The sequence below is a fragment of the Carcharodon carcharias genome, chromosome 6 (assembly GCF_017639515.1).
Source record: "Carcharodon carcharias isolate sCarCar2 chromosome 6, sCarCar2.pri, whole genome shotgun sequence".
Classification (NCBI taxonomy): Eukaryota; Metazoa; Chordata; class Chondrichthyes; order Lamniformes; family Lamnidae; genus Carcharodon; species Carcharodon carcharias.
Genome location: NC_054472.1, coordinates 184,315,530 through 184,341,093, shown reverse-complemented (window position 1 = coordinate 184,341,093; position 25,564 = coordinate 184,315,530). Strand labels below are relative to the sequence as shown.

Sequence of the window (25,564 nt, the reverse complement as noted above, 5' to 3'; positions counted from 1 at the left end):
GCAAGGTACATCAAAAGGACCCAGTTGAGAAACTGAAGCAGGCTGAAATTATCTCCAAGAAGAAAAGAATGATCACTTCCCAATTGCAGCAACTGGAACAAGCAATTTGAATTCTTGCTGACAGGCTGCCCCCCACCACCACACTTTCCTGGAGTCATATCTCTAATATATAATAGTCAAAAATCAAAGATGGAGATCATGAAGGATTTTACTGAGGGTCGGAGGATATATCTACAATTTAGTCTGGGTCTAGCCATTTTGCTAGCTCTCTATATTTTGCTATACCACTCAAAATTTCCTATTTTCTGAGACCCAAGCACTCAGTTTGTGATTATGCTCTCATTGTTGATTTTACCTTGCTTACCTCCTGTATTTGAAGACGTTATTTTTCCACTCCTTGGTTTCAACTAGCTTTTCTTGTTCAAAATCAGAATTACCTGGAAAAACTCAGCAGGTCTGGCAGCATTTTCTTCTCCGCCGATGCTGCCAGACCTGCTGAGTTTTTCCAGGTAATTCTGTTTTTGTTTTAGATTTCCAGCATCCACAGTTTTTTGTTTTTATTTTAGCTTTTCTTGTTTCCCTACTTCTCTGTGTGACATCGCACACCTTTTTCTATCTCAAAACTTTTCCTTCCTTACAGCACTGGAACTTAATTTAAGTTCCAATTAATGCCTCTGACTCTCTACACTTATTATTCAGCTATTCTTCATTTGACGCCTGCCAGAAATTTTCCCTGGAATGCAACTTTCTTTTTTTTTGAAGCTGACTCATTTAACTTCCTGTGTGGCTAGTCCTTTTTGGTTCAATTGTCACGTGAATGTCAGTGGTTTTCAGTTAACTGTTAGCTTCTGCTCGACAAGCTACTGTTCAGAGTTCCTTCTTTAGCCTGAATTGAAGATAGAACAGTAAAGGGTCCAAGTTAACCTCCAAGTTTGCATTATTTTGATAATCTTCCGAGTTGGGGAAATAAGGACACAGCGACAGCATCTTTGTTAATTGCTAAAGCTTTTGTAGAGAATTAGAGGGCACTGTTTTAAAATTAGAGGTCACTCTTTTATGACAGAGATGAGAATTTTTTTTGAGGGTTGTGCGCCTTTGGATCTCTCTGCCTCAGAAGGCAGTGGAGGTAGGGTCATTGAATATTTTTAAGGTGGGGGTACATAGATTCCTATTAGACAAGGGAATCAAAGGTTATTCGGGGAAGATGGGAGTGTGGAATTGGAAATACAAACAGAACAGCTATTGAATAGCTGAGCAGGCTAGAGGGACCAAATGATCTACTTCTCTTATTTCATATGTTCATATGAAAGTAGACCTGTAGGGGAGAAAGCAACAGGAAATTCAGCGACTGAAGTCTGCATGAGAGCAGTCCCAATTTGGTAAAGTGGCCCAAGAGGCGCACCATGTATCCCTGCAAATAGCTGAATTTGCCAAGAAAGGGAGGAGACCCTCTATGCTTGCTACTACATCTTAATGCCACCTGTGACGGCTATACCACACAACTAGGTTAACAAATTTTGTGAAGAACCTGCAATGACTGCAAGGGAAAGGCGGGGCTACACCTCATGGACCTTCTGCAACCTCCACACTTGGTGGGATTGCATCCTCGCATCCTGGTGGCTGTTGATATTATCAACAACAACAATAAAGACCTATGAGTAAGCAATGGATATATTACTGAACTCCTGATAAATGACAGGACCTCATGTTCAAACACATCACTACCAGGAATAGGTTTAACCAACACATTTGAAGTTTAATTTTTGGAATGTTTTGCAGCTGTCAGCTCTTACTCGGAACAGGTGCCTCAGGGCTTGCAACTGTGAGCAATAAAGGGCCACACCACCTGTTTAGCATCATATTTTTGCATGTATGCTCAGCACATTGGATGAGACATTAATCATGACTCTGCACTCACAGGTGGGTGTAAATGATCCTATTTCAAAAAAGAATAGAGGAGTTCTCCCTGATATATCCCTCCACTAATGTTTAGAAAAATCATCTGGTCATTTTCTCATGGGTGGTTTTGGGACCATGCTATATGCAACTTGGCTGCCTCTTTCCTAAATTACAATAGTGACTGCATTTCAAAAGTATTTAACTGACCATGAAGTGCTTTTGGACATTCTGCAGTCGTGATGGGGTGCCATATAAATCCAAGCTTGTTACCTCTGTCACAGAAGGCAGACAGAGGTAATGTTTTCATCCCTGTTAGTCTGTTCGTAAACAATATATCTCAAAAACTAATGGATGGATTTTTAAAACAAAGTTAGTAGAATATGGCCCAAGGAAGACCTGATTAAGTTTTGACAAAGATACGAATCTAGATCCAGATGCTGAAATTTTTTTAAAGGATCTGTTAAAAGAGGGAGATGGGATGAATTGACTTTTTTTTTTAGAATGTTGAAGGTTGTTTGATTTAGAAAGTTATGGATTGTCTCAGCTGCTGTGATGGAATTTGTCACAGCTATCAAAATGTGAGCAGAATTTTCAGAGCAGGTTGCTGGGTGCGGATTGACCTCGGTGAGATGGCAACTCTTAATAAAAAAGAAAAAAAATATTTTTTCAGCTTTGTAGTTACAGAGCATCAACCAAGCAGGGAAAAGCCTCAAGGAAGAGCTGTGTAATTGTATTAATATTGAGTTAACACAGCATGGCTAAGATATGTGCTATACTGAGAGCACTTTTCACTTGTTTATGGTTTTCCAGAATCTTTCAAACTAGTGTGCGTTCCTGTAGTGTGAGGATAGTGCATAAAATTTGAAACATGAATTAGAACTGCAAAGTAGCTAATTGTATGTTTATAACTGGATATGTTAATTATGTCTTCACTGTTGGTTTTAACTGCATAAAATATTGCAATCTTCATTAATGATGCAAACGTTTGTATTATGAATAATTAATTATTTTGCATCTTGGTGGAATACTGTTTTAGAATGAAAATTTCAGCTAATGTTCTTTTTTGCAAGTTTTGCAAGCCTTTTACACAAATTTTAACAGAAAATGCTGGACAAACTCAGCAGGTTTGACTGCTGTATGACTTCAGAGCTCTGAAGCAGTCTGCCAAACAAGTTTGTTGTTTACTTACCAAGTACAATGCCATTTGGCCAATAAATCTCTGTGCTAACAAAAAGCTGGCGGATAGAAGTCTGACTCTGGGCAGTTCAATAATTTTATTCAGCACTACCTAGCCATCCTACAAGTCGACCTTATTTAGAACTAAAGGCTTCAAACTCAAAAATACAAGCTCTGTAAAATAGAGTCATACGGACTCAAAACGTTAACTCTGTCTTTCTCTCCACAGATGCTGTCAGACCTGCTGAGTTTTTCCAGCAATTTTTGTTTTTGTTTCAGATTTGCAGCATCTGCAGTATTTTGCTTTTATGCACAAATTGTAAAGTGACAATAGCTCCCCTTGTGCCCAGTATACCTTCTTAATAGTAAAACAATCCAAATTATATAAAGCAATGAAAAAATGTGAAACAGCTTACCAATTTTAAGCAGAAGAAATTTTGGAAAGTGAAGGGAGTTTGGCTTATCAAGCCTTTTGTGCACCCATTAAAAGGCAGGTTAGCAATGTTAAACAAGCAAAAACATATGGCTGTGAACTTGTTCCATATTGTTCTTTCATGGAGTGCTTACCCCTGTTCTGCCATTAACACATTCTGCTTCCTTACTTTTATTCCACCATCACCACTACCATTTTGTCCACAACATCTTTATCAATCACTCCTTAAACGCCACCTCTCGCTGGCCTTCCACCCAGCTTCACCTACTCCACCCCACCCCTCCCTTAAACAGTATAAATTTCATCACATTCCTACCTCTCTTTAGCTCTGAAGAAGGGTCATACAGACTCGAAACGTTAACTCTGTTTCTCTCTCAGTATTGCTAATTGATTTGAAGTTTGCATTCTAATTTGGGGATTTGAAGTTTTAGTATCTCGTTTGAATTGCTGATGAAAACCAGTGCATTGAAGCATGCTTTACAAAAGCAAAATATTGTGGATACTGGAAATCTGAAATAAAAACAGAACATGCTGGAAATAGCCAGCAGATCTGGCAGCCTCTGTGGAGAGAGAAACAGTTAATGTTTCATGCCGATGATCTTTTTACCAGAACTGGAAAAACTTAAGAGATGTAATAGTGTAATAGGTTTTGTGCAAGTACGGAAGTGTTGATGGGCTGGCGGCGGCGGCGGGGGTTGGGGGGCGATGGCAAGGAGAACAAAAATAAATGTCTGTTATAGGGTGGAAGGCATGAGAGATTGAATGGCAGAAGGGATGATTGGGCAAGGAAAAAGGGGAAGGTGTTGGGACAACTAAAGAAACCGAAGCTGTGACTAGAGGATTTGTAAATGAGAAAAGCAGAACCATCACCACCACCAACTGCCATCTAGGGGGAAGAGATGGGGATGGAAGTTACGACATAAAATTGTTGAACTCGGTGTTGAATCCGGAAGGCTGTTAGCCGTCTAATAGAAAGCTGAGGGACTGTTCTTCAAGCTTATGTTGAGACTGCAGCATGAACTAATACAGAATACTAAATTGAAAATGGTACATGTAAATCACTGCTTCGCTGGAAAGGAGCATTTGGAAGCCTGGATAGTGAGAAGTCATGGGAAAGAAAGGGAGGTTTTACAGCTCCTATATGCTTGCATGGGAAGGTGCTTAGGGAAGGAATGTTGGAGGTGATCGAGGAGTGGACAGGGGTGTCAGAGTGGGAATGGAGCCTTGTTTTTTTTTTTATTCATGGGATGTGGGCTTCGCTGGCTGGGACAGCATTTATTGCCCATCCATAGTTGCCCTTGAGAAGATGGTGATGGGCTGCCTTCTTCAACCGCTGTAGTCCATGTGGTGTGGGTACACCCACAGTGCTGTTAGGGAGGGAGTTCCAGGATTTTGACCCAGCAACAATGAAGGAATGGCGATATATTTCCAAGTCAGGATGGTGAGTCACTTGGAGGGGAACTTCTAGGTGGTGGTGTTCCCATCTACTGCCCTTGTCCTTCTAGATGGTAGTGGTCATGGGTTTGGAAGGTGCTGCCGAAGGAGCCTTGGTGAGTTCCTGCAGTGTATCTTGTAGATGATGCACACTGCTGCTACTGTGTGTCGGTGGTAGAGTGAGTGAAGGGGTGCCAATCAAGTGGGTGCTTTGCCATGGATGGCTTCAAGCTTCTTGAGTGTTGTGGGAGCTGTACTCATCCAGGAAAGTTGTGAGTATTCCATCACGCTCCTGAATTGTGTCTTGTAGATGTTGGACAGGCTTTGGGAAGTCAGAAGATGGCTACTCATCGCACTATTCCTAGCCTCTGACCTGCTCTTGTTGCCACAATATTTATATGGCTGGTCCAGTACAGTTTCTGGTCAGTGGTAGCCCCAGGATGTTGATAATGGGAGATTCAATTATGGTAATGCCATTGAATGTCAAGGGGTGATGTTTGGATTCTCTCTTGTCGGAGATGGTCATTGGCTGACACTTGTGTGGTGTGAATGTTTCTTGCCACTTGTCAGCCCAAGCCTGGATATTGTCCAGGTCTTCCTGCATTTTGACATAGACTGCTTCAGTATCTGAGGAGTCGTAAATGGTGCTGAACATTGTGCAATCATCAGCGAACATCCCCACTTCTGACCTTATGTTGGAAGGAAGGTCATTGATGAAGCAGCTGAAGATGGTTGGGCCAAGAACACTACCCTGTGGAGCTCCTGTGGTGATGTCCTGGAGCTAAGATGACTGACCTCCAAAGCCGCAACCATCTTCCCATTGACCCCAGTTTTGCTAGTGCTTCTTGATGCAACACTCTGACATCCAAGACAGCATTTGACAAGGGCAAACACTCTCACTTCACCCCTGGAGTTCAGCTCTTTTGTCCATGTTTGAACCAAGGCTGTAATGAGGTCAGGAGCTGAGTGGCCCTGATGGAACCTAAAATGGCATCAGTGAGTAGGTTATTGCTAAGCAAGTACCGTTTGATAGCACTGTTGATGACCTCTTTCATTGCTTTACTGATGGTTGAAAATGGACTGAATGGGAGGTAATAGGCCAGGTTGGATTTGCCCTGCTTTTTGTGTACAGGACATATCTGGGCAATTTTCCACATAGCCAGGTAGAGGACAGCATTGTAGCTGTACTGGAACAGCTTGGCTACGGACACGGCAAGCTCTATAGCACAAGTCTTCAGTACTTGTGCTCCAGACATGCTTGTGGAATGCTGGGTGGGCTGAGGACGATTTGTTTGGTGGTGGCATCACACTGGTGGAGGATGGAGGCTGGTGAGAACTAGAGAAACTTTACTGTGGTGAGGGCTAAGGTAAGAACAGAATGGATGCAGTTGAGGGCCCTGTCACAATGGCCAAGGGTGGTGGGGGGAGCAGGAATCCACAGATAAGGAAAATGTGAGAACACTGAAACATGTTGTCTTGTACATTTCAGCAAGGATTCCCACTTATAAAGACATTGTTATTGTTAATGCACAATAACAACAGTTGAGTACTTAAATTACAAAAATTGAATGTTAAGTTGGAAAGTTTTCCAGATTTGTCATAGCAGCATGTGTTTAAGATATCTTTATGTTCGCATTTCATAACAAACTGCTGCTGTTTGAATAAAGTGTTACAAAGCCTTCCATCCCATCAAGTGGTTTCAGTGGATGAAAATGTTCTTTAACCATTTTAATGCTGGAATAATGGGAAAGGATAATTCTGGGCTTCTAGCAACCATGTTGGATGTGCTGGAGCCAAAACTATGGCTGTGTCTTGCAGCACAGTCTACTCAAGCCATCAATTGTCTGATGAAATTTATGAATACACAAATGGCCTTTAGCCCTACTCATTTCAATTGCAAGCTGGCTGATAGTAGTGACATTGCTACTATGTGCCATTTCTGAATGACAATACATCTTTACTGTAACTAAACACTGCTAGCACAACTGTCCACTGTTAGTTAATGCTTTTTATTCTTATAAAAAAAATAGAATGGTATGTACATATGAATACTTTCATTCTGTTTGAAATTTATGTAGGTTACGGTTTTGTTTCTTTTTATTTTTACATTCCAATTAAGACTGCCTGCAAAACATGGCAGCTCTCGCCACCCCTGGCCCCAATTCAAAGGTTAAATTTGAGGTTAGGAGGATACATTGTGCCTCATATTACTGTACAGTAAGAAATTTAGCATTTTTTTAAAATAACTCACTGCATTTTTTTTTAAATGCCCAGAATTAATGGATATAGAGAACATACTGAGTTATGGTGGTGGAATAACATGCATATTTACATATTTTACAAAGATGTTTGAAACTTTTTTTTTGTTTCCAAACTCCTTATCCCATCTTTGGGCAGGCAATAATTCTTAATGATTGTTAGCCTTGTTCAGCTGATGGCCTCAGCCCACTTGTTAGGAAACAAACATATTTAATAAGAAATATAATTATCCCCATTCTGAAAAAAAACAATCACCAGCTCAGATCCTCGGAATTGAGTACATAGTACATCATTGCAGATTCAGATGAACGGCTGCCTGCTTTTCCCACAAGTCTGTTGCGCCTACTGACGTTTTTTAAAATTCATTCATGGGATATGGATGTCGCTGGCTAGGCCAGCATTTATTGGCCATACCTAACTGCCCTTGAGAAGGTGGTGGTGAGCTGCTGCAGTCCACGTGGTGTAGGTACACTCGCAGTGCTGATAGGAAGGGAGTTCCAGGATTTTAACAGTGACAGTGAATGAACAGTGATATATTTTGACATAGACTGCTTCAGTATCTGAAGAGTTGTGAATGGTGCTGAACATTGTGCAATCATCAGCGAGCATCCTCACTTCTGGCCTTATGATGTAGGAAGGTCGTTGATGAAGCAGCTGAAGGTGGTTGGGCAGAGGACACTACCCTGAGGAACTCCTGCAGTGATGTCCTGGAATTGAGATGATTGACCTCCAACAGCCACAATCATCATCTTTTGTGTTAGGTATGACTCCAACCAGTGGAGAGCTTTCGTGCAGGGAGAAGTAAATGTTGTGTACAATTTTCAGCAGGAAGTTATGGCTAGGATGGATGAATGGATTGAATATGACCTCACATCTTGAGGGGAGAGTAGGTTTTGGACCGCTCTCTCAATCTGACTTTTGTCCAGAACTTGTCTTTTCAAGTATACTTTTGAGTAACAATGAAATTGCAGGACTAACAATACTACAAGGAAGCCCAATGATTTTTCAGAATATTTTCAGGACTTAGAAAAAGTAATTAAACCACCCGAAAAGCTTTTATTTCCCACCCCCACTCCTCCCCACCACCACTCTTCAGCGAATCAACCCCACCTATCTACTTTCAGATCCTATTCTCATTGTTTCTTTGTCTATTTAATTGCTTCTGGAACCCCATTTCTGCTGTTGACTTCAATGGCTCTTCCTGGGAACTATTATCAACTGTATTGAGCTTCAGGTGAAAAGATTCTATTGGCTTCCCCTTTTTCCTTTCAACTACCTAACTTTTATTTTGAGTCCTTTTGTTACTTGAATTCTCAGATCAAATTTTTTCCAGTTCCCTTCAAAGCCTTAAACCTCAACTAAATCACTTTGGTGTTTCTTTTTCTAGGAAAACAGATCTAACTAATTTAGAGATCGCTCCCTCCGGGACACCCTGGTCCACTCCTCCATCACCCCCTACTCCTTAACCCCCTCCTATGGCACCACCCCATGCCCACGCAAAAGATGCAACACCTGCCCCTTCACTTCCTCTCTCCTCACCGTCCAAGGGCCCAAACACTCCTTTCACTTGCATTTCCCCCAACTTAGTCTACTGCATTCGTTGCTCCCAATGTGGTCTCCTCTACATTGGAGAGACCAAACGCAAACTGGGCGACCGCTTTGCAGAACACCTGCGGTCTGTCCGCAAAAATGACCCAAACCTCCCTGTCGCTTGCCATTTTAACACTTCACCCTGCTCTCTTGCCCACATGTCTGTCCTTGGCTTGCTGCATTGTTCCAGTGAAGCCCAACGCAAACTGGAGGAACAACACCTCATCTTCAGCCTTCCGGACTGAATATTGAGTTCAACAACTTTAGGTCTTGAGCTCCCTCCCCCATCCCCACCCCCTTTCTGCTTCCCCCTTCCCTTTGTTTTTTTCCAATAAATTATATAGATTTTTCTTTTCCCACCTATTTCCATTATTTTTAAATATTTTTAAATCTTTTATGCTCTCCCCACCCCCACTAGAGCTATACCTTGAGTGCCCTACCATCCATTCTTAATTAGCACATTCGTTTAGATAATATCACCAACTTTAACACCTGTGTGTTCTTTTGTTCTATTGTTGGTGACATCTTTTGATGATCTGCTTCTATCACTGCTTGTTTGTCCCTACAACCACACCAACCCCCTCCACTTCTCTCTCTCTCTCTCTCTCCGCCGCGCCCCCCCCCCCACCCCCCCACACACACACACCTTAAACCAGCTTATATTTCAACTCTTTCTTGGACTCGAACTCAAGTTCTGTCGAAGGGTCATGAGGACTTGAAACGTCAACTCTTTTCTTCTCCGCCGATGCTGCCAGACCTGCTGAGTTTTTCCAGGTAAGTCTGTTTTTGTTTCTAACTAATTTACACTTCTCTTTGCTTATATTCTAACAACCAGATCAAGGCTAAGCAAAATGATTAAAATAATCCAGGGAATAGTCTGTTAGGTCAATGCATTGCATCATGTGGTTCTACATTATATAGAATAGAGATCCCAGATTTAATGCTCATTTGTACTAAGTAAGTTGGTTAATTTCAGTAAGAGTGCAAAAGAAGGAAAGATTTGCATTCATATAGCATCATTCCTGACCACCAGACATCACAAAGCACTTCACTGTCAATGAAGTACTTTTGAAGAGGAGTCACCATTGAAATGTAGGAAACGTGGCCGTCAATTTGCATACAGCAAGCTCCCACAAACAATTTGTTGACTGACCAAATAAACTCTTGTGTCCCTCCAGGACACCCTGGTCCACTCCTCCTTCACCCCCTACACCTCAACCCCCTCCCACGGCACCTTCCCATGCAACTGCAGAAGGTGCAACGCCTGCCCCTTTACTTCCCCTCTCTGCACCGTCCAAGGGCCCAAACACTCCTTTCAAGTGAAGCAACATTTCACTTGCACTTCCCTCAATTTAGTCTACTGCATTCCCTGTCACTTGCCATTTCAACACCACCCTGCTCTCATGCCCACATGTCCATCCTTGGCCTGCTGCAGTGTTCCTGTGAAGCTCAACGCAAACTGGAGGAACAGCACCTCATCTTCCGACTAGGCACTTTACAGCCTTCCGGACTGAATATTGAGTTCAACAACTTCAGATTATGAACCCTCTTCTCCATCCCCATCCCCTTCCCGATCCCCCACTTTTTTTCCAATAATTTATATAGATTTTTCTTTTCCCACCTATTTCCATTATTTTTAAATGTATTTCCATCCATTGTTTTATCTCTACCTTTCAGCCTATTTCAATCCCTTCCCTTCACGCTACCCCACCTCCACTAGGGCTCTCTGTACCTTGCGCATCATGCTTTCTACCCTTAATGTGACCTATTAGCACATTTCTTAGCTAATATCACCACCATCAACACCTCTTTGTCCTTTTGTCTATGACATCTTTTGGCAATCTCCACCTATCACTGGCCCTCTATCTAGCTCTACTTGTTCCACTCCCATTTAAACCAGCTTATATTTCACCTCTCTTCTATTATTCCTTAGTTCGGTTGAAGAGTCATACAGACTCGAAACGTTAACTGTGTTCCTCTCTGCTGATGCTGTCAGACCTGCTGAATCTTTCCAGGTATTTTTATTTTTGTTTTTGTTTTGGATTTCCAGCATCCGCAGTTTTTTGCTTTTAACTCTTTTGTGATGTTGGTTGAGGGATAAATATTGGTCAGGACACTGGGATAACTCCTCATATTGGTAAATGAAATATATTTTAAAATTTATTTTAAAAGTTAAAAGAAATATGATAACTTTCTATTTGGAGTACCTCCTGCTCACTGCTGATCCTACTTCCTGAACCTCCCACTCATCACGCATCCCATTCTCTGACCCTGACCACTCTCATCTGAGTTGCTGCCTCTCCCACTTCCTGGCCCACCCTCTCGTCAATCCTTGCTCTCGTTCAACCTTCCGCTCGCTTCTTCCCTTTCCTGAACCTGTGTTCCTGTACATGATCCAAATCCAAACTGAATTGGGAGCTCCAGGGTTATGAAAGTGCAGGTCCCCATGGTGCAGAAGTGCCCAGCTGGGACTGTTATATTTCATGTTTCTTTTTAAATGACTGTTGAAGCTGTTTGTCTTCCCACTTGCCACTCATTTCTGGAACCTTCCCTTAAAGAAAAGGTTCAGGAGAGGAACGCTGCGAGCGGGAGAGGATGGCCTCATTGTTAGTTTGACTGAGCCATTAAAGCAAGACTCTATGAGCTAGAAATTCGTCTCCTACGGTGGCACAAAACACTGGTATTGGATTGGCAGCCTGTTACACAGGCAATGATAAATATAAGGCACTCCGTAGAACAGGTGCTGAGCCGATACCATCCATTTTGTGCCACTCCTGCAATGAAAATGGCCTCCGAGCCATTTTCATTGCAGAAGGATTGGAGGGTGATGGGGATTGATGGCTACCTGCCCATAAATGGAAGATAGGGCCATTAAAATGTCTATTAGGGGCAGTGTCCATATGCTGATTGGAATTTTGTGCATGGCATGTGTAACCACCCCCCAGTTGAGACCAAAGCACAGCTGAGAGATGGAGGCAACATTCCAGTGGCTGCCTGGAATGGTGGGGGGTGGTTGATAGTTTTGAGGAGAGCAGCACTTCATTCCACTGGAAGCACTACCCCTTCTCCCTCACTCTAAAGCTGCCATAGCCATAGGGTCATAGTTGTGGCCACTAGCCACCCAGTGTGCCATAGCCATAGGGTCACGGCTGCAGCTGCTAGCCGTCCAGTGGAGCTGTTGCCCCTCTGCAATGATAGCCTTGTACCTGTGACATTTTTGAATTTAAGAAGTTACGGAAGCTCTCCAGAGGAATCTCGCTCTCACTCTTCTATCTAGATTAGCCACACCTATCTCTGATGGCGAGGCTACTGATCTCTGTGCTAGGGGTCCTCCAATTGGCCCTCCCGGCTTGAGAGCCTGCTTAGGATGGCGGGTACATACCCTAACCACCAATTGGCCTACATGTTAAAAAACTATGTTCGGTGTAGAACACCAGTATGGTGCAGGGTTGGAATTTAGGAATGCATTCGGCGTCAGAATCCTGATCCCGGAACCCTTCAACCCCTAGTGGCTTTGTACTGAACAAAGCTAAGTAAACAATGGACTTTGGAAAAATACAAGTGAGATACATTATTTTAAATTTGTTGAACAGAATTTAACTACAAGCGCTTGTATAGTAATTTAAAATATAAATTACAGAAATTGGCTGTGTTTTCCAGATACTTCTCTGTGTAACGCTTGAAGCAGCACAAGGTGCAGTCTTTGTAGTTGCTCAAGGCCAAAGATTATTGCGTTGTGCAAACTCACAATACTGCAGATGCTGGAAACATGAAATAAAAACAGAAAATGCTACGAGTACTCAGCAGGCCAGGGATCCTCAGAAATGTTGTTATGACATGGCAAACGATGTGTGCCAGGTGGACCAAATCCATAAGGGTATCTTCGTCGCTCTATCACAGCAGTTTTACAGTTTGTATTTATCATTATAAGATGTGTGCACTGAATTCAGAAGTAATGAGTGCACCAAGACCTTTAGAGATTTTTTAAAAATTAAAATAAAATATTTAACAAAATAAAGGATTTCAAGCACATACATAAGACTAAATTACTTACTACTATAACAAATCCTAACATTCCTAATTCACCTGACACCCAGTTCCACACCCCCTTTAAGACAACAGTCTAAAACAGATTTTAGGTTTAATACAAACTTAGCAAGTTAACACAATACTCACTTAAGACCATAAGACATAGGAGCAGAAATTAGGCCATTCGGCCCATCGAGTCTGCTCCGCCATTCAATCGTGACTGATAAATTTCTCAACCCCATTCTCCCGCCTTCGCCCCGTAACCTTTGATCCCCTTACCAATCAAGAACCTATCTATCTCAGTCTTAAATACACTCAATGACCTGGCCTCCACAGCCTTCTGTGGCAATGAATTTCATAGATTCACCACTCTCTGGCTAAAGAAGTTTCTCCTCATCTCTTTTTTAAAAGATCTTCCCTTTGCTCTGAGGCTGTGCCCTCGGGTCCTAGTCTCTCCTACTAATGGAAACATCTTGCCCACGTCCACTCTATCCAGGCCTTTCAGTATTCTGTAAGTTTCAATCAAATCCCCCCTCATCCTTCTAAACTCCATCAAGTATAGACCCAGAGTCCTCAAACGTTCCTCCAAATGTTAAGCCTTTCATTCCTGGGATCGTTCTCCTGAACCTCCTCTGGATCCTCTTCAGGGCCAGAACATCCTTCCTGAGGTACGGGGCCCAAAGTTGCTCACAATATTCTAAATGTGGTCTGACCAGAGCCTTAAAAAGCCTCAGAAGCACATCCCCGTTTTTATATTCTAGTCCTCTCGAAATAAATGCCAACATTGCATTTGCTTTCCTAACTACCGACTCAACCTGCAAGTTAACCTTAAGAGAATCCTGGACTAGGACTCCCAAGTCCCTTTGCACTCCAGATTTCTGAATTCTCTCCCCATTTAGAAAATAGTCTATGCCTCTATTCTTCCAGCAAAGTGCATGACCTCACACCTCCCCACGTTGTATTCCATCTGCCACTTCTTTGCCCATTCTCCTAACCTGTCCAAATCCTTCTGCAGCCTCCCCGCCTCCTCAATACTACCTGTCCCTCCACCTATCTTTGTATCATCTGCAAACTTAGCCAGAATGCCCTCAGTCCCTTCATCTACCTCATTAATGTATAAAGTGAAAAGTTGTGGTCCCAACACTGAGCCCTGCGGAACTCTACTACTCACTGGCTGCCACCCTGAAAAGGACCCCCTTTTCCCCACTCTCTGCCTCCTGCCAGACAGCCAATCTTCTATCTGTGCTAGTACCTTGCCTCTAACACCATGGGCTCTTATCTTACTGAGCAGCCTCCAGTGCAGCACCTTGTCAAAGGCCTTCTGGAAGTCCAAGTAGATAACATCCATTGGCTCTCCTTTGTCTAACCTACTCGTTACCTCCTCAAAGAATTCTAACAGATTTATCAGGCATGACCTCCCCTTGATGAAACCATGCTGACTTTGCCCGATTTTACCATGCACTTCCAAGTATTCTGAAATCTCATCCTTAATAATGGACTCTAAAATCTTACCAATGACCAAGGTCAGGCTAATCGGCCTGTAATTTCCCGTCTTTTGACTCACTCACTTCTTAAACAGGGGGGTTACATTAGCGATTTTCCAGTCCTCTGGGAGCCTCCCTGACTCGAGTGATTGCTGAAAGATCACCACTAACGCCTCCACTATCTCTTCAGCTATCTCCTTCAGAACTCTGGGGTGTAATCCATCTAGTCCAGGTGATTTATCCACCTTCCGACCTTTCAGTTTTCCTAGCACCTTCTCCTTGGTAATGGACACCATACTCACCTCTGCTCCCGACTCTCTTGAACTTTGAGGATGTTACTCGTGTCTTCCACTGTGAAGACTGACACCAAGTACCTATTCAGTTCCTCCGCCATTTTTTTGTTCCCCACTACTACTTCTCCAGCATCATTTTCCAGCAGCCCAATGTCCACTTTTGTCTTTCTCTTACCCTTTATATATCTAAAAAAAACTCTTGCAATCTTCTTTCATATTACTGGCTAGTTTACCCTCATATTTAATCTTCTCCCTCCTTATTTCTTTTTTAGTTATTCTGTGTTGGTCTTTGTAGTCTTCCCAATCCACTGCTCTTTGCCGCATTGTATGCTTTCTCTTTAGCTTTTATGCTGTCCCTGACTTCCCTTGTCAGCCATGGTTGCCTCGTCCTCCCTTTAGTATGCTTCTTTTTCCTCGGGATGAATTTTTGCTGTGTCTCCCAAATTACTCCCAGATACTCCTGCCATTGCTGTTCCACTGTCTTTCCTGCTAGGCTCATCTCCCACTCAATTCTGGCCAGCTCCTCCCTCATGCCTCCGTAGTTGCCTTTATTCAACTGTAATACCGTTACATCTGATTCCAGCTTTTTCCTCTCAAATTGCAGGGTAAATTCTATCATATTATGATCATTTCCTCCTAAGGGTTCCTTCACCTTAAGCTCCCTTATCAAATCTGCCTCATTACACATCACTAAATCTAGAATTGCCTGTTCCCTAGTGGGCTCCACCACAAGCTGCTCCAAAAGCCATCTCGTAGACATTCCATAAATTCCTTTTCTTGGGAGCCACTACCAACCTGATTTTCCCAGTCTACCTGCATATTGAAATCCTCCATGATCATTGTAACCTTGCCTTTTCCATCTCCTGGTATATCTTGTGCCCCACATCTTGACTACTGTTTGGAGGCCTGTACATAACTCCCATTATGGTTTTTTTTACCTTTGTGGTTCCTCAACTCTACCCACACAGATTCTACATCATCTGACCCTATGTCATTTCTTGCTATTGATTTAATTTCATTTCTTACTAACAAAGCAACCCCACTCCCCTCTGCCAACCTACCTATCTTTTCGATAGGATGTATATCCTTGGATATTTAGCTCCCGGTCCTGATCCCCTTGCAGCCATTGCTCCGTGATGCCCACCACATCATACCTGCCAATTTCAATCTGTGCCACAAGCTCATTTACCTTATTTCGTATACTGCGTGCATTCAGATACAACACCTTCAGCCCTGTATTTCCCATCCCCTTTCTCATTGTCGTCCCTTTATCTGATGTGCTTGAAGTTATATTCCTAGCCCTTTCCAAACACTCTGTCCTGTTTTGTGTTCTGGGGACTTTAATAGCATCTCCTGGGCTCTTCTTTCTTTTCAGTTCTTTCATAATTTTCCATGAAGTTGAATCCAACACCCCCCCGCCACCGCCTCCCCCACAGACACACGCTAACCTGCTGCTTTGTTTCCCATTAGTCATACTTCTTGGAGTTTTACCCTTCCCTCCCTCTCCCCCCCCCCCCCCCCCCCCCCCCCCCCTCACTTCCTAGTTTAAAGTCCTGTTGACCACCCTATTTACCCTTTTTGCTAGAATGTTGGTCCCAGATCGGTTCAGGTGGAGACTGTCCCAACGGTACAGATCCCTTCTGTTCCAGTACTGATGCCAGTGCCCCATGAAATGGGACCCCTCTTTCCCCCACCACTCCTTTAGCCATGTGTTTACTTCCCTTATTCTCGCATCCCTATGCCAATTTACACATGGCTCGGGTAGTAATCTGGAGATTATAACCCTTGAGGACCTGTTCTTTAATTTAGTTCCTAGTTCCTGATAATCCCCAAACAGGTCCTCTTTCCTAGTCTTACCTATGTTATTTGTCCCAACGTGGACCACAACAACTAGATCCTCCCCCTCCTTCTCCAATATCCTTTCAAGCCGGTCAGAGATGTCCCTCACCCTGGCACCGGGCAGGCAACATACCATGCGGGACTCTCGATCCTGCTTACAAAGGATGCTATCAATTCCCCTAATTATAGAATTCCCTACAATTACCACTTGTCTTTTTGCTCCCCCCTCTTGAATGGCATCCTGTTCCACGGTGCCGTGGTCAGCTGGCTCATCCTCTCTACAGTCCTGTTCCTCATCCACACAGGGAGCAAGTACGTCATATCTGTTGGACAAGATCAAGAGCTGAGGCTCCTCTGTTCCTGAACACAGGATCCCTCTACCAGCCTCACTTGCAGTCACACCCTGCTGACCCTGACCACTGACCGAACTTGAGGTACTTAATCTACCAGGTATGACTGCCTCCTGAAGCAAAGCGTCCAGGTAACTCTTCCCCCTCCTGGATGTGCTGCAGCGTCCGGAGCTCAGACTCCAGCTCATCAATTCTGAGCCGGAGTTCCTTCAGCAACCAACACTTGCTACAGATGTGGTCACTGCAGCTCACAATGGGATCTGCCAGCTCCCACATCATACAGCTACAGCACATCACCTGCCCAGCCATCTCAACTTAGATAATTAATTTATTAATTAGCTTGCAGTGTTTTTGTTTTCAAATTTGGTGCAGATTTCCTACCAACCAATCAGGTCACAGCTTTCCTGTGATGTCACTTTTTCAGTATAGGCTTCAGTTACTCTATGCCCCAAGGTCACCGATCCAGTGCTCCTCCATCCGAGTCTGCTCCCTAGAGACAAGGCTGCAAATCCCCAAGGAAAACTAGATTTATACTCAACGCTCCGGTGCTCCTCCCTCCGAGTCTGCTCCCAGGATTTACTCACTAATCAGCTGCTTTTTCTTTAAAATCCACTTTCAGTAGAGTGTCCCTCACAGGTCTGGTGCACTCCTGAAGGCACTGCCTCTTCCTCTATCTCGTTTTTTTAGGTTTGAGGAGGAGGGAGGGATGGAAACACTACAGCAATGTAATGTTTGGGGCTATTCTGTTCTTTGAATGTGGGCCTGTGACAGTGGAATTCCAAATGGCTTCCCAAACTTCAGTTACTTTACATAGCAGACTTATGCACAAATGGCTGGAAGCTTCTTGAAGGCTATTTCTTACACTCTTGTTAGATCTTACTTGGCCTTCTCTCACATTGCCTTTCATTCTCCTTTATATGTGTTTCTCTTTCCTTTAATACATAAGTTCTACTGTTCCATAAGTCTTTGAAACTGTACTTTCCTCATAATATAAAAACTTTCAATATTGTCAGTAACCTGTGGGAAAAATAAACACACTCCTTTGTTGTCTGTCTAGTTATAAACAAATAACAGCCCTTTGAAATTCAACAATCCCTTCATTTATCTAAAAATGCAAATTCCCTTTACACGTTACATGCTAAGCCAACATCCATGTTTACTCAGCATGTCAAGCACATTCCCACACCTAGCTTCTTTTGATGATTTCAAACTTGCAGTCTACTTGACTCTCCACATCTGTTTTCCTACGGGTTTGGATGTTTTTTGCATGTCGCAGTGTTGTTGGAGCCTGTATGTATAACTTAATTCTTTGCACATTTACTTGAAAATGGGTGCCAGCTGGGCTGGTCCAGTTAAAACAAGGGTCTGGAACAGTTCCAAACTCTGGGTTTTAAAAAAGAAACCTGTCATTTCGTCGCTCTTTGTTGTTAACCCTCAGGAGCATATATAGCTTTGACAACGTAAAACATTTGAAGCCAAACACATTGCGTTCCTAGCAGTTTTGCATCGATCCATTATTGAATTCACCCAGCGGATCAATTAGATTGCAGAAAAGCAATAGACAGACCATTTCTTTCCATAATATAGATTATGGGCTCCTGTTGCAAAGTTGTTTTCAGTGATTTATTGGAATGTTGGTGCCACATATCAAGCAATTTGGTTTAACCATGCCATTTTTTTTTTTTCAGCAAATACCTACCTGTTCATGATGCAGGCACAAGGCAAAATGTTGAGGGACAACGTGCGAACAATAGGCATTCTGATTCGAGACCGCTACACCAAAAGGAATAGCACTCTTAATGGAACAGGCGAGCCATCTTTATCATCATAGCCCAGTTTTTTTTTTAATTGTTCATGCAGTTTCCCATGCAACTTCCAAAATTTTGTAACCTCTGCCAAAGTGATCGTCATTTTCTGGTAGTGACATAATATCAGTTGTCACCCAAAATTTATGACTTGTGGCTTGTATGTAGAAACTTGCATAAACTCCCCCATTCCCCTTTGTTATGATGTGTGCCAGGTGGACCAAGTCCACAAGGGAAACTTGGCGACGCTATCACAATGGTTTTGAAATTTGTATTTATTACGAGAAGTTTTGGACACTGATTCAAAAATAATGAGTCCACTAACGCCTTTAGAGATTTTAAAAACTAAATTAAAACATTTGTTAACAAAAGAAAAGATTTCAAGCACACATAAGATTACAGTTACTTAATACTATAACAGATCCCAAAATTCCTCATTAACCTGACTCCCAGCTACACACCCATTTAAGGCCAAAATAGATTTTAAATTTAAATCGCAAGCCAGTGAGTTTACCATAGCACTCATTCGACAGTGGAATTCCAAAGTTACTGGACACAGCAGACTTTTGCAAGAATGGCTGGATGCTTCCCCAAGGCTGTTTCACACACTCCTGTTGAATCTTACATGCCCCCCCCCCTCCCCCCAACATCACCTTTCTTCCTCCTTTTAGATATGTTTTTCTCTCTCTCTTTAATCTAAATTCCATTGTTCTATATCTGTTTGGAAATGTACTTTTCCTATAATATAAAAATATTCCTGTTGCCAATATGGTCAGTACCTTTTGGGAAAAATAAACAACATAACTTTTCCCTATTTATCTTGTTAGTTGTAAACATCCTACCATTCCTTTGAAACTCAAACAACTCCACTTACCTAAAAATGCAAATTTCCTTCACACACTACATGCTAAGACCTCACCCATGTTTATTCATTAGCATTTCAAATGCCTTTTTCCCTAACTTCTTTTGATTTCAAGATTGCACTCCATCTGACTCTAATTTAATGAAACCACACAGAACCATCTATACTCACACCCATAAACCTACTTTACAACAAACCACAATAATATTATGAAAGTTACTATAATTTTGTGACACCCTCCATAAACAGATACCAGCAAAATAAACATGGACACTTTTTGAGAGACCCAAATAACTTGCATGGTGAAATATATACAAGAGGCACTTTGAAACCTAGACCATTTGCCAATTATGAGCTCTGGATAGCTTTCAGTGCATAAACCCTTTTACAACTATAAGAAACCGGACACAGGCTGTTGCAAAGCAGCTGCCGCTGGGACCTTTTACTGAGTTGTGATCATCTTGTGAGGTCAGTGTTTGCAGGTGAGCGCACAGCAGCAGTGGACTTTTGTGGAATGGCGAGCTTTTTATTCACAGTGGCAGAGAAACCACTGTCTCTCGGTTTGATTGCTAGAATAGTTCTATCCCAGGGCAGAGCAGTTTCTCTACAGCAATGGATGCTGGTAACCAGCTCCCCATTCTACTGGATAGATTTACAATACAGACAGTAACTATTTTGAAAATAAGGATGCCTGCAAAAAAAAAGGCAGCTGATGCCATTGCCAAAGATGTCTGTAACTTGCAGATTTTATTGTCCCTGCAGTAATCTACACTTGCTGTTCTCAAGGCAGCTTTACTTAACAATTTTAAAAAAGACTTTCAGACTAGTAGATGAGATCTAAAGTGGATCAGCTGAAAGGCTACACTTGAAACATTAACTGTCATTTTTTCCTTATGGTTGCCAAGTGGTTGCCTGTGCAGTTTCCAGCATTTTCTGTTATTGCTTCTGAACATTCAGCTGGCCAGCACTCCATCTAGTGGGTGTGCAACACCTTACACCTCATTTTTCAGTCAGCCAGATAGATGTCTGACCTGCATTACTGTGGTGGTGAAGATTCCAAACCAAGCCATTGAGAATTTCACACTCGAGTGAAGTTACCCTATGCCTGGTGTGGAGTGCACACTTATGGGAACTATAGCATAGTGGCAATATTACTGGACTAGTAATCCAGAGGCCTGGACGAATGATCTGAAGACACTATTTCAAATCCCACCATGGCAGCTGGGAGAATTGAGGTTCAATTAATCAATAGATCTGGAATAAAATCATTGCTAATGATGATCAAACTACCAGTAAAAACTGTCTGATTCACTATTGTTTTTCAGGAAAAGGAAGTCTGTCATTCTTACTAATTCTGGCCTATTTGTGACTCCAGACCAATAGCAATGTGGTTGATTCTTAACTATCCCCTGAAATGGCCTGGCAAACCACTCATTTGCAGGTGGCTCACTACCACCTGCTTGAGGGCAATTAAGGATGGGCAATAAATGCTGGCCTTGCCAGTGATGCTTAGGTCCCAAGAACAACCTATTTTACCAAGTCCAGAGACCTTAGGAGCTCAATGGCAAACGTTGAGGCTTCAGGGTCACAATATGTGCAGAAGGCTGTCGCAGGATTTTAACCAGCTGAAACTATGCAGCTTAGCAGCAGACATCAGTATTAAAAACCCCACTGCTTACCCAGCCAGAACCACACTATCTGTTATGGCATTAGCTTGCAAATTTATAGAACCATGGGAGTTTAGAATACAGGAGGCCATTTGTCCCATTGTATCTTCACTCACTTTTTCTGGAGCAATCCATAATGAATCTTGCAGCCCTGCTCTGTCACTAACTCTGAATGTATTTCTCTTTCAACCATTTATCTATTTTTTTTCCCCTTAAAAGATTCAATGGCCTATGCCTCAAATACTTCAACATTCAACATCTCTGCATGAAGGATTTTTTAAAGTAAACCTTGCCAATTGCACTGACACTTAAAATCCTTGTTTGTCATTCTCCTTTGCCCCATCAAAAATCTTAATTTTATTTTTAAATCTGCTGAAAATAGTCCTGGGTTATTTGAAGCTTAAGTGGGGAAGAACTTCACTTAGAGGCTGATCTCCCCTCTCAGTGCCGTTCATGAGCCAGGTTAATCATCAACATTGCTTTGAAAAAGTGTGGACCTACCTAGCTGTGACATTGGATTACTATAGAAACATGACTTGGTTCAAATCTTCCACCATTAATTGCAAACCAAACACACCCCTCAAAAAACTCTACTTGCCTGCATGGAGGGATGGTCTTTTTTCTTTATTGAAAAATGTTGTTCCAGATCCACAGCAGAATTTTATGAAACATTGTACTTTCATGTTAATTATTCATGTTTTTTTTTGCAAGAACAAATAGTTCAATCCTTTTCCATAGCTTCTTGTTTTGCTTTTTAAAATGGTTTTTGTCCTGTTCATTACTTAAAGTAGGAATGTTGTATGCTGTATAAAGTAGCCTAACAGATATTCCAGATTCATTATGCAACTTAGGATAAATAGTCAGGCTAGGCAAAATATAAATTTTGACCATTTCTTTCACTTTCCTCATTCACTTCACAATATTTTCTGCCTTTCTGTTAGACTGTGGGCCTCTTGAATCCATACTGTCTGCTGAAGCGCATATTGTGGGCTGTGGGCAGTTCACAATTTCCTGAGGAATACTCCAGGAAATTCCTGCCAGCAATTTATAAATTGTGGAGCTATGCATAGCAGGCAGTTTCCTGAGCATCGGCTACACACAGTTCTTTTCCACTTCTGTACCTCAATGTCATGTTTTGAGAGTGTGTCTTCACCTAGGAAAGAGAATTTGCAGAAGGGTCATCCTGGTATATTGTTAGAAAAAAGTAACCAGCACTGAGAGACAATAGTTTATTTAAATCCCTGCTGACTTATGAAGTTTTAGGATGTCCCTAAGATTAAATGAAGGGCTCACAGTTACGTGAAACCTAAATGGTAAGGTCAGGAGACTCATCATGAAAGTAACAAAAGTACTTCACAGGCTATAAACGGAACAATCATGTACAGCTACCCATTCTTCCTTGAATAGCGTCATGGGATCTTTTACATCCACCTGAACAGCAGAAAGAGCTTCAGCTTAATATCTCAACAACAGGACACACCAGCAATGCAGCATGGACTGAAGTATCAGCCTAAGTTATGTGCTTGGTGCTTAATCCTGCAACTTTCTGATTCAAGTGGAAATGCTACCAGTAAGCCACTTAATGAGGGGGTTAGACAAGATATCCCTGGAATGGATCAGATGAAAGAGTACTTCAAAAGGCAGTTTACTTTTCCAGTATACATGTTTTCATCTTTCTATGCTCTCAGCAGCAATCAAGACTAAATTTATGAAATATCTATCATTGCTAGTTTCCTTTGACAATGCCCTGGCATGCTACCTAAAACAATCATTCATACAAGGGAGAATTGTCACTTTTCAGCTATAAAGATGTTAAAATGTATAGTCCTAAGCAAAGAACAGTGCCTCAACAGCAAATTAAATGTGGGACAGAAGAGCTTTCTAGTAAGGGAATAAAACATTTAGTGTGCTGATCAGCAAGTACCTGTTTTTATACTCTATTTTTAAAAATAAATTTAAATTTGTTAGCTATCCTTAGCACCTATAATAGCAAACAAAATGCTGAATAGATGTGACATGCTTTGATCAGTTGTGTTAAGGTTGGGTTGCATTAATTGACCATGGCACATTATCAATTTCCAATTCTAGATTACCTTGAAGGGTATAATTCAAGTGAATACCTTGGTCAGAGTGGAACATACCTTCCAGAAGATTTCACATATTCTCCTGGCCTGCCTTGTCCAGAAAAACTACCTTCTATGAGTAAGTAAATGTGCCATTCCATCTCTGTTTGTGATTAAAGGGAGAATGCATATAATTTTTTATTGCTGTTCTCCAGCCACTTCCTTTACACACAGTAATTTCTACTCTCTGACAAGTTCTCTTTTAGTGAATGTGTGAGCTGCCCATTGGTCCTTAGGGGTACCACAGATGTATCTGTACACATTTTCTTTTTTGAACTGTTGAAATAATCATACATGGAATATATTGAGCAGGCTGAACCAATAAAATACACTGTTACAATTCAGACTCTCCCAACACTTCAAATTACTACAACAGCTTTATAATCATATGGTGCCTTTAATGTATTAAAACATCTCCAGATGCTTCACAGGAACACAACAAAAAAAAATGACACTGAGCCATATAAGGAGATAACGGGGCATGTGACCCAAAGTTTGGTCAAAGAGAGAGGTTTTTAAGGAGCGTCTTAGAGAGAGAGATGTAAAGGTTTGGAGGGGCAATTCCAGAGCTTGGGGCCTTGGCAGCTGAAGGCATGACCACCAATAGTGGAATGATTAAAATCCAGGCTCAGGAGGCCACAATCAGGGAAACATAGTGATCTTGAAACCTCCAAACCTTTACATCTCTCTTTCTAAGACGCTCCTTAAAAACCTCTCGCTTTGACCAAACTTTGGGTCACATGCCACATTATCTCCTTATATGGCTGGAGGAGATGGGGCAATAGAGAGAGGATGTGGTGAGGCCATAGAGGGATTTGAAAACAAGGACGAGAACTTAAAATTCTGACCAGAATCAGAAGAGCTGAGGGTACAAGAAGGAAGGAAGGACAGGTGATAGTTGTAAAGTTTGGGCTTGCAAATGAGGATATTGCAATCAATGCACTGGGGACAGGGGAATAAAACTTGATATAAGGTGGGGAACTGGTAACATATTTTTGGATAAACTCCATCTTGGAGTGAAACTCTTAAGAGTCTGCTTGTCTTATCTCAAATGCCTGATCTGGATAATTTTAGGCACTGATTTCTTTGCTCTGATGCGCACGACCCTCCTGTATTAAGAAAAAAATTCTCATTCCCTGTTTTGATTTCTTTTTTACCCAGAGGGGTTTATTGATGTTAACATGAGTGAAATTGGCATGGAAGAAATCCAACGTTTATTTTCACAAGATTTAGAAATCCAGTATGGAGGCCACTGGAAACCAAAGGACTGTAAACCCCGCTGGAAGGTGAGGGTATCAAATTGTGAATTAAAGCTATGGATTTTTATTTTATTTTATATTTTTTGTAATCCTTTGCAAGGAAACTACTTGTCTTATTGCTCCCCATCAATTAGTTGCTACAAAAGCTAGTGAGAGCACCTTTCACCCCTGCCCTCGTATAGCAATGCAACTGTGATTACAAATCCAAACAGAGTGGGAGGAATTTCTTGGCATCATGGATTGAACATTGACTTTTTTTGATCTATATTTAGCTTCTCACTGCTGCATCATCGAGAGGTTGCTTTAAATAATTGAATGAAAATTATGCAGTATAACACCATAAGAAATTGCAGCACACAGATTTTTCTAATAGGATGCTATAATGATGGTCAATCTGTTGTCTTCACCTTTTGATTTACAAGTTTTAAAAAAAAAATTAGGTCAGAAAAGAGACATTCTTGACAAACCAGATTCCTATGAAATTGTGTAGTCCCGAGCATAAGCTGCCACTAATAGCATTTTATATATAGTGTGATGCAGTTTAAAGAAAAAAAGATGTGTATTACTGAAAAAAGACGTTTTGTCGAAGCTTTTCACCTTGCACTCATCAGGACAATTGCAAGAATATCAATGCCAGGGGAAACAACAACTTTATACGGTATGAGAAGAGTGTGCTGATTGGTAGAGACATTGCCATGGCGAATGCACCAGTTGTATAAAGTTGTTGCTTCCCCTGACATTGGTATTCTTGCGATTGTCCTGATGAGTACAAGACAAAAAACTTCAACAAAATAAAAACAGAAAACGCTGGAAAGTCTCATGTCTGGCAGTACCTGCGGAGAGAGAAACAGAATTAACATTTTGAGTCTGTATGACTCTTCTCCAGAAGAAGAGTCATATGGACTTAACGTTAACTCTTTCTCTCTCCACAGATGTTGCCAAACCTGCTGAGGTTTTCCAGCATTTTCTGTTTTTATTTCCGATTTCTAGCATCCGTAATATTTTGCTTTTATTCTTTAGCTTCAACAGAATGTCTTTTTTCAGCAATAGTCAAATTCTGTA

At 41.8% G+C, this 25,564-nt stretch overlaps 1 protein-coding gene across 3 annotated transcripts in view; it reads left to right on the top strand.

The window, feature by feature from the left end:
* Positions 1-25,564, top strand: part of b4galt6 (UDP-Gal:betaGlcNAc beta 1,4- galactosyltransferase, polypeptide 6) — a 74,481-nt gene that overhangs the window by 25,592 nt on the left and 23,325 nt on the right. For 2 of the 3 annotated variants that reach the window (XM_041190561.1, XM_041190563.1), the window contains exons 2-4: positions 18,475-18,594; positions 23,209-23,322; positions 24,405-24,529. In XM_041190561.1, the coding sequence (XP_041046495.1) occupies positions 18,475-18,594; positions 23,209-23,322; positions 24,405-24,529 (359 nt within the window). Of the gene's footprint in view, positions 1-7,941; positions 7,963-18,474; positions 18,595-23,208; positions 23,323-24,404; positions 24,530-25,564 lie in introns of those variants that run through there. The other variant, XM_041190562.1, reaches the window with a different exon arrangement.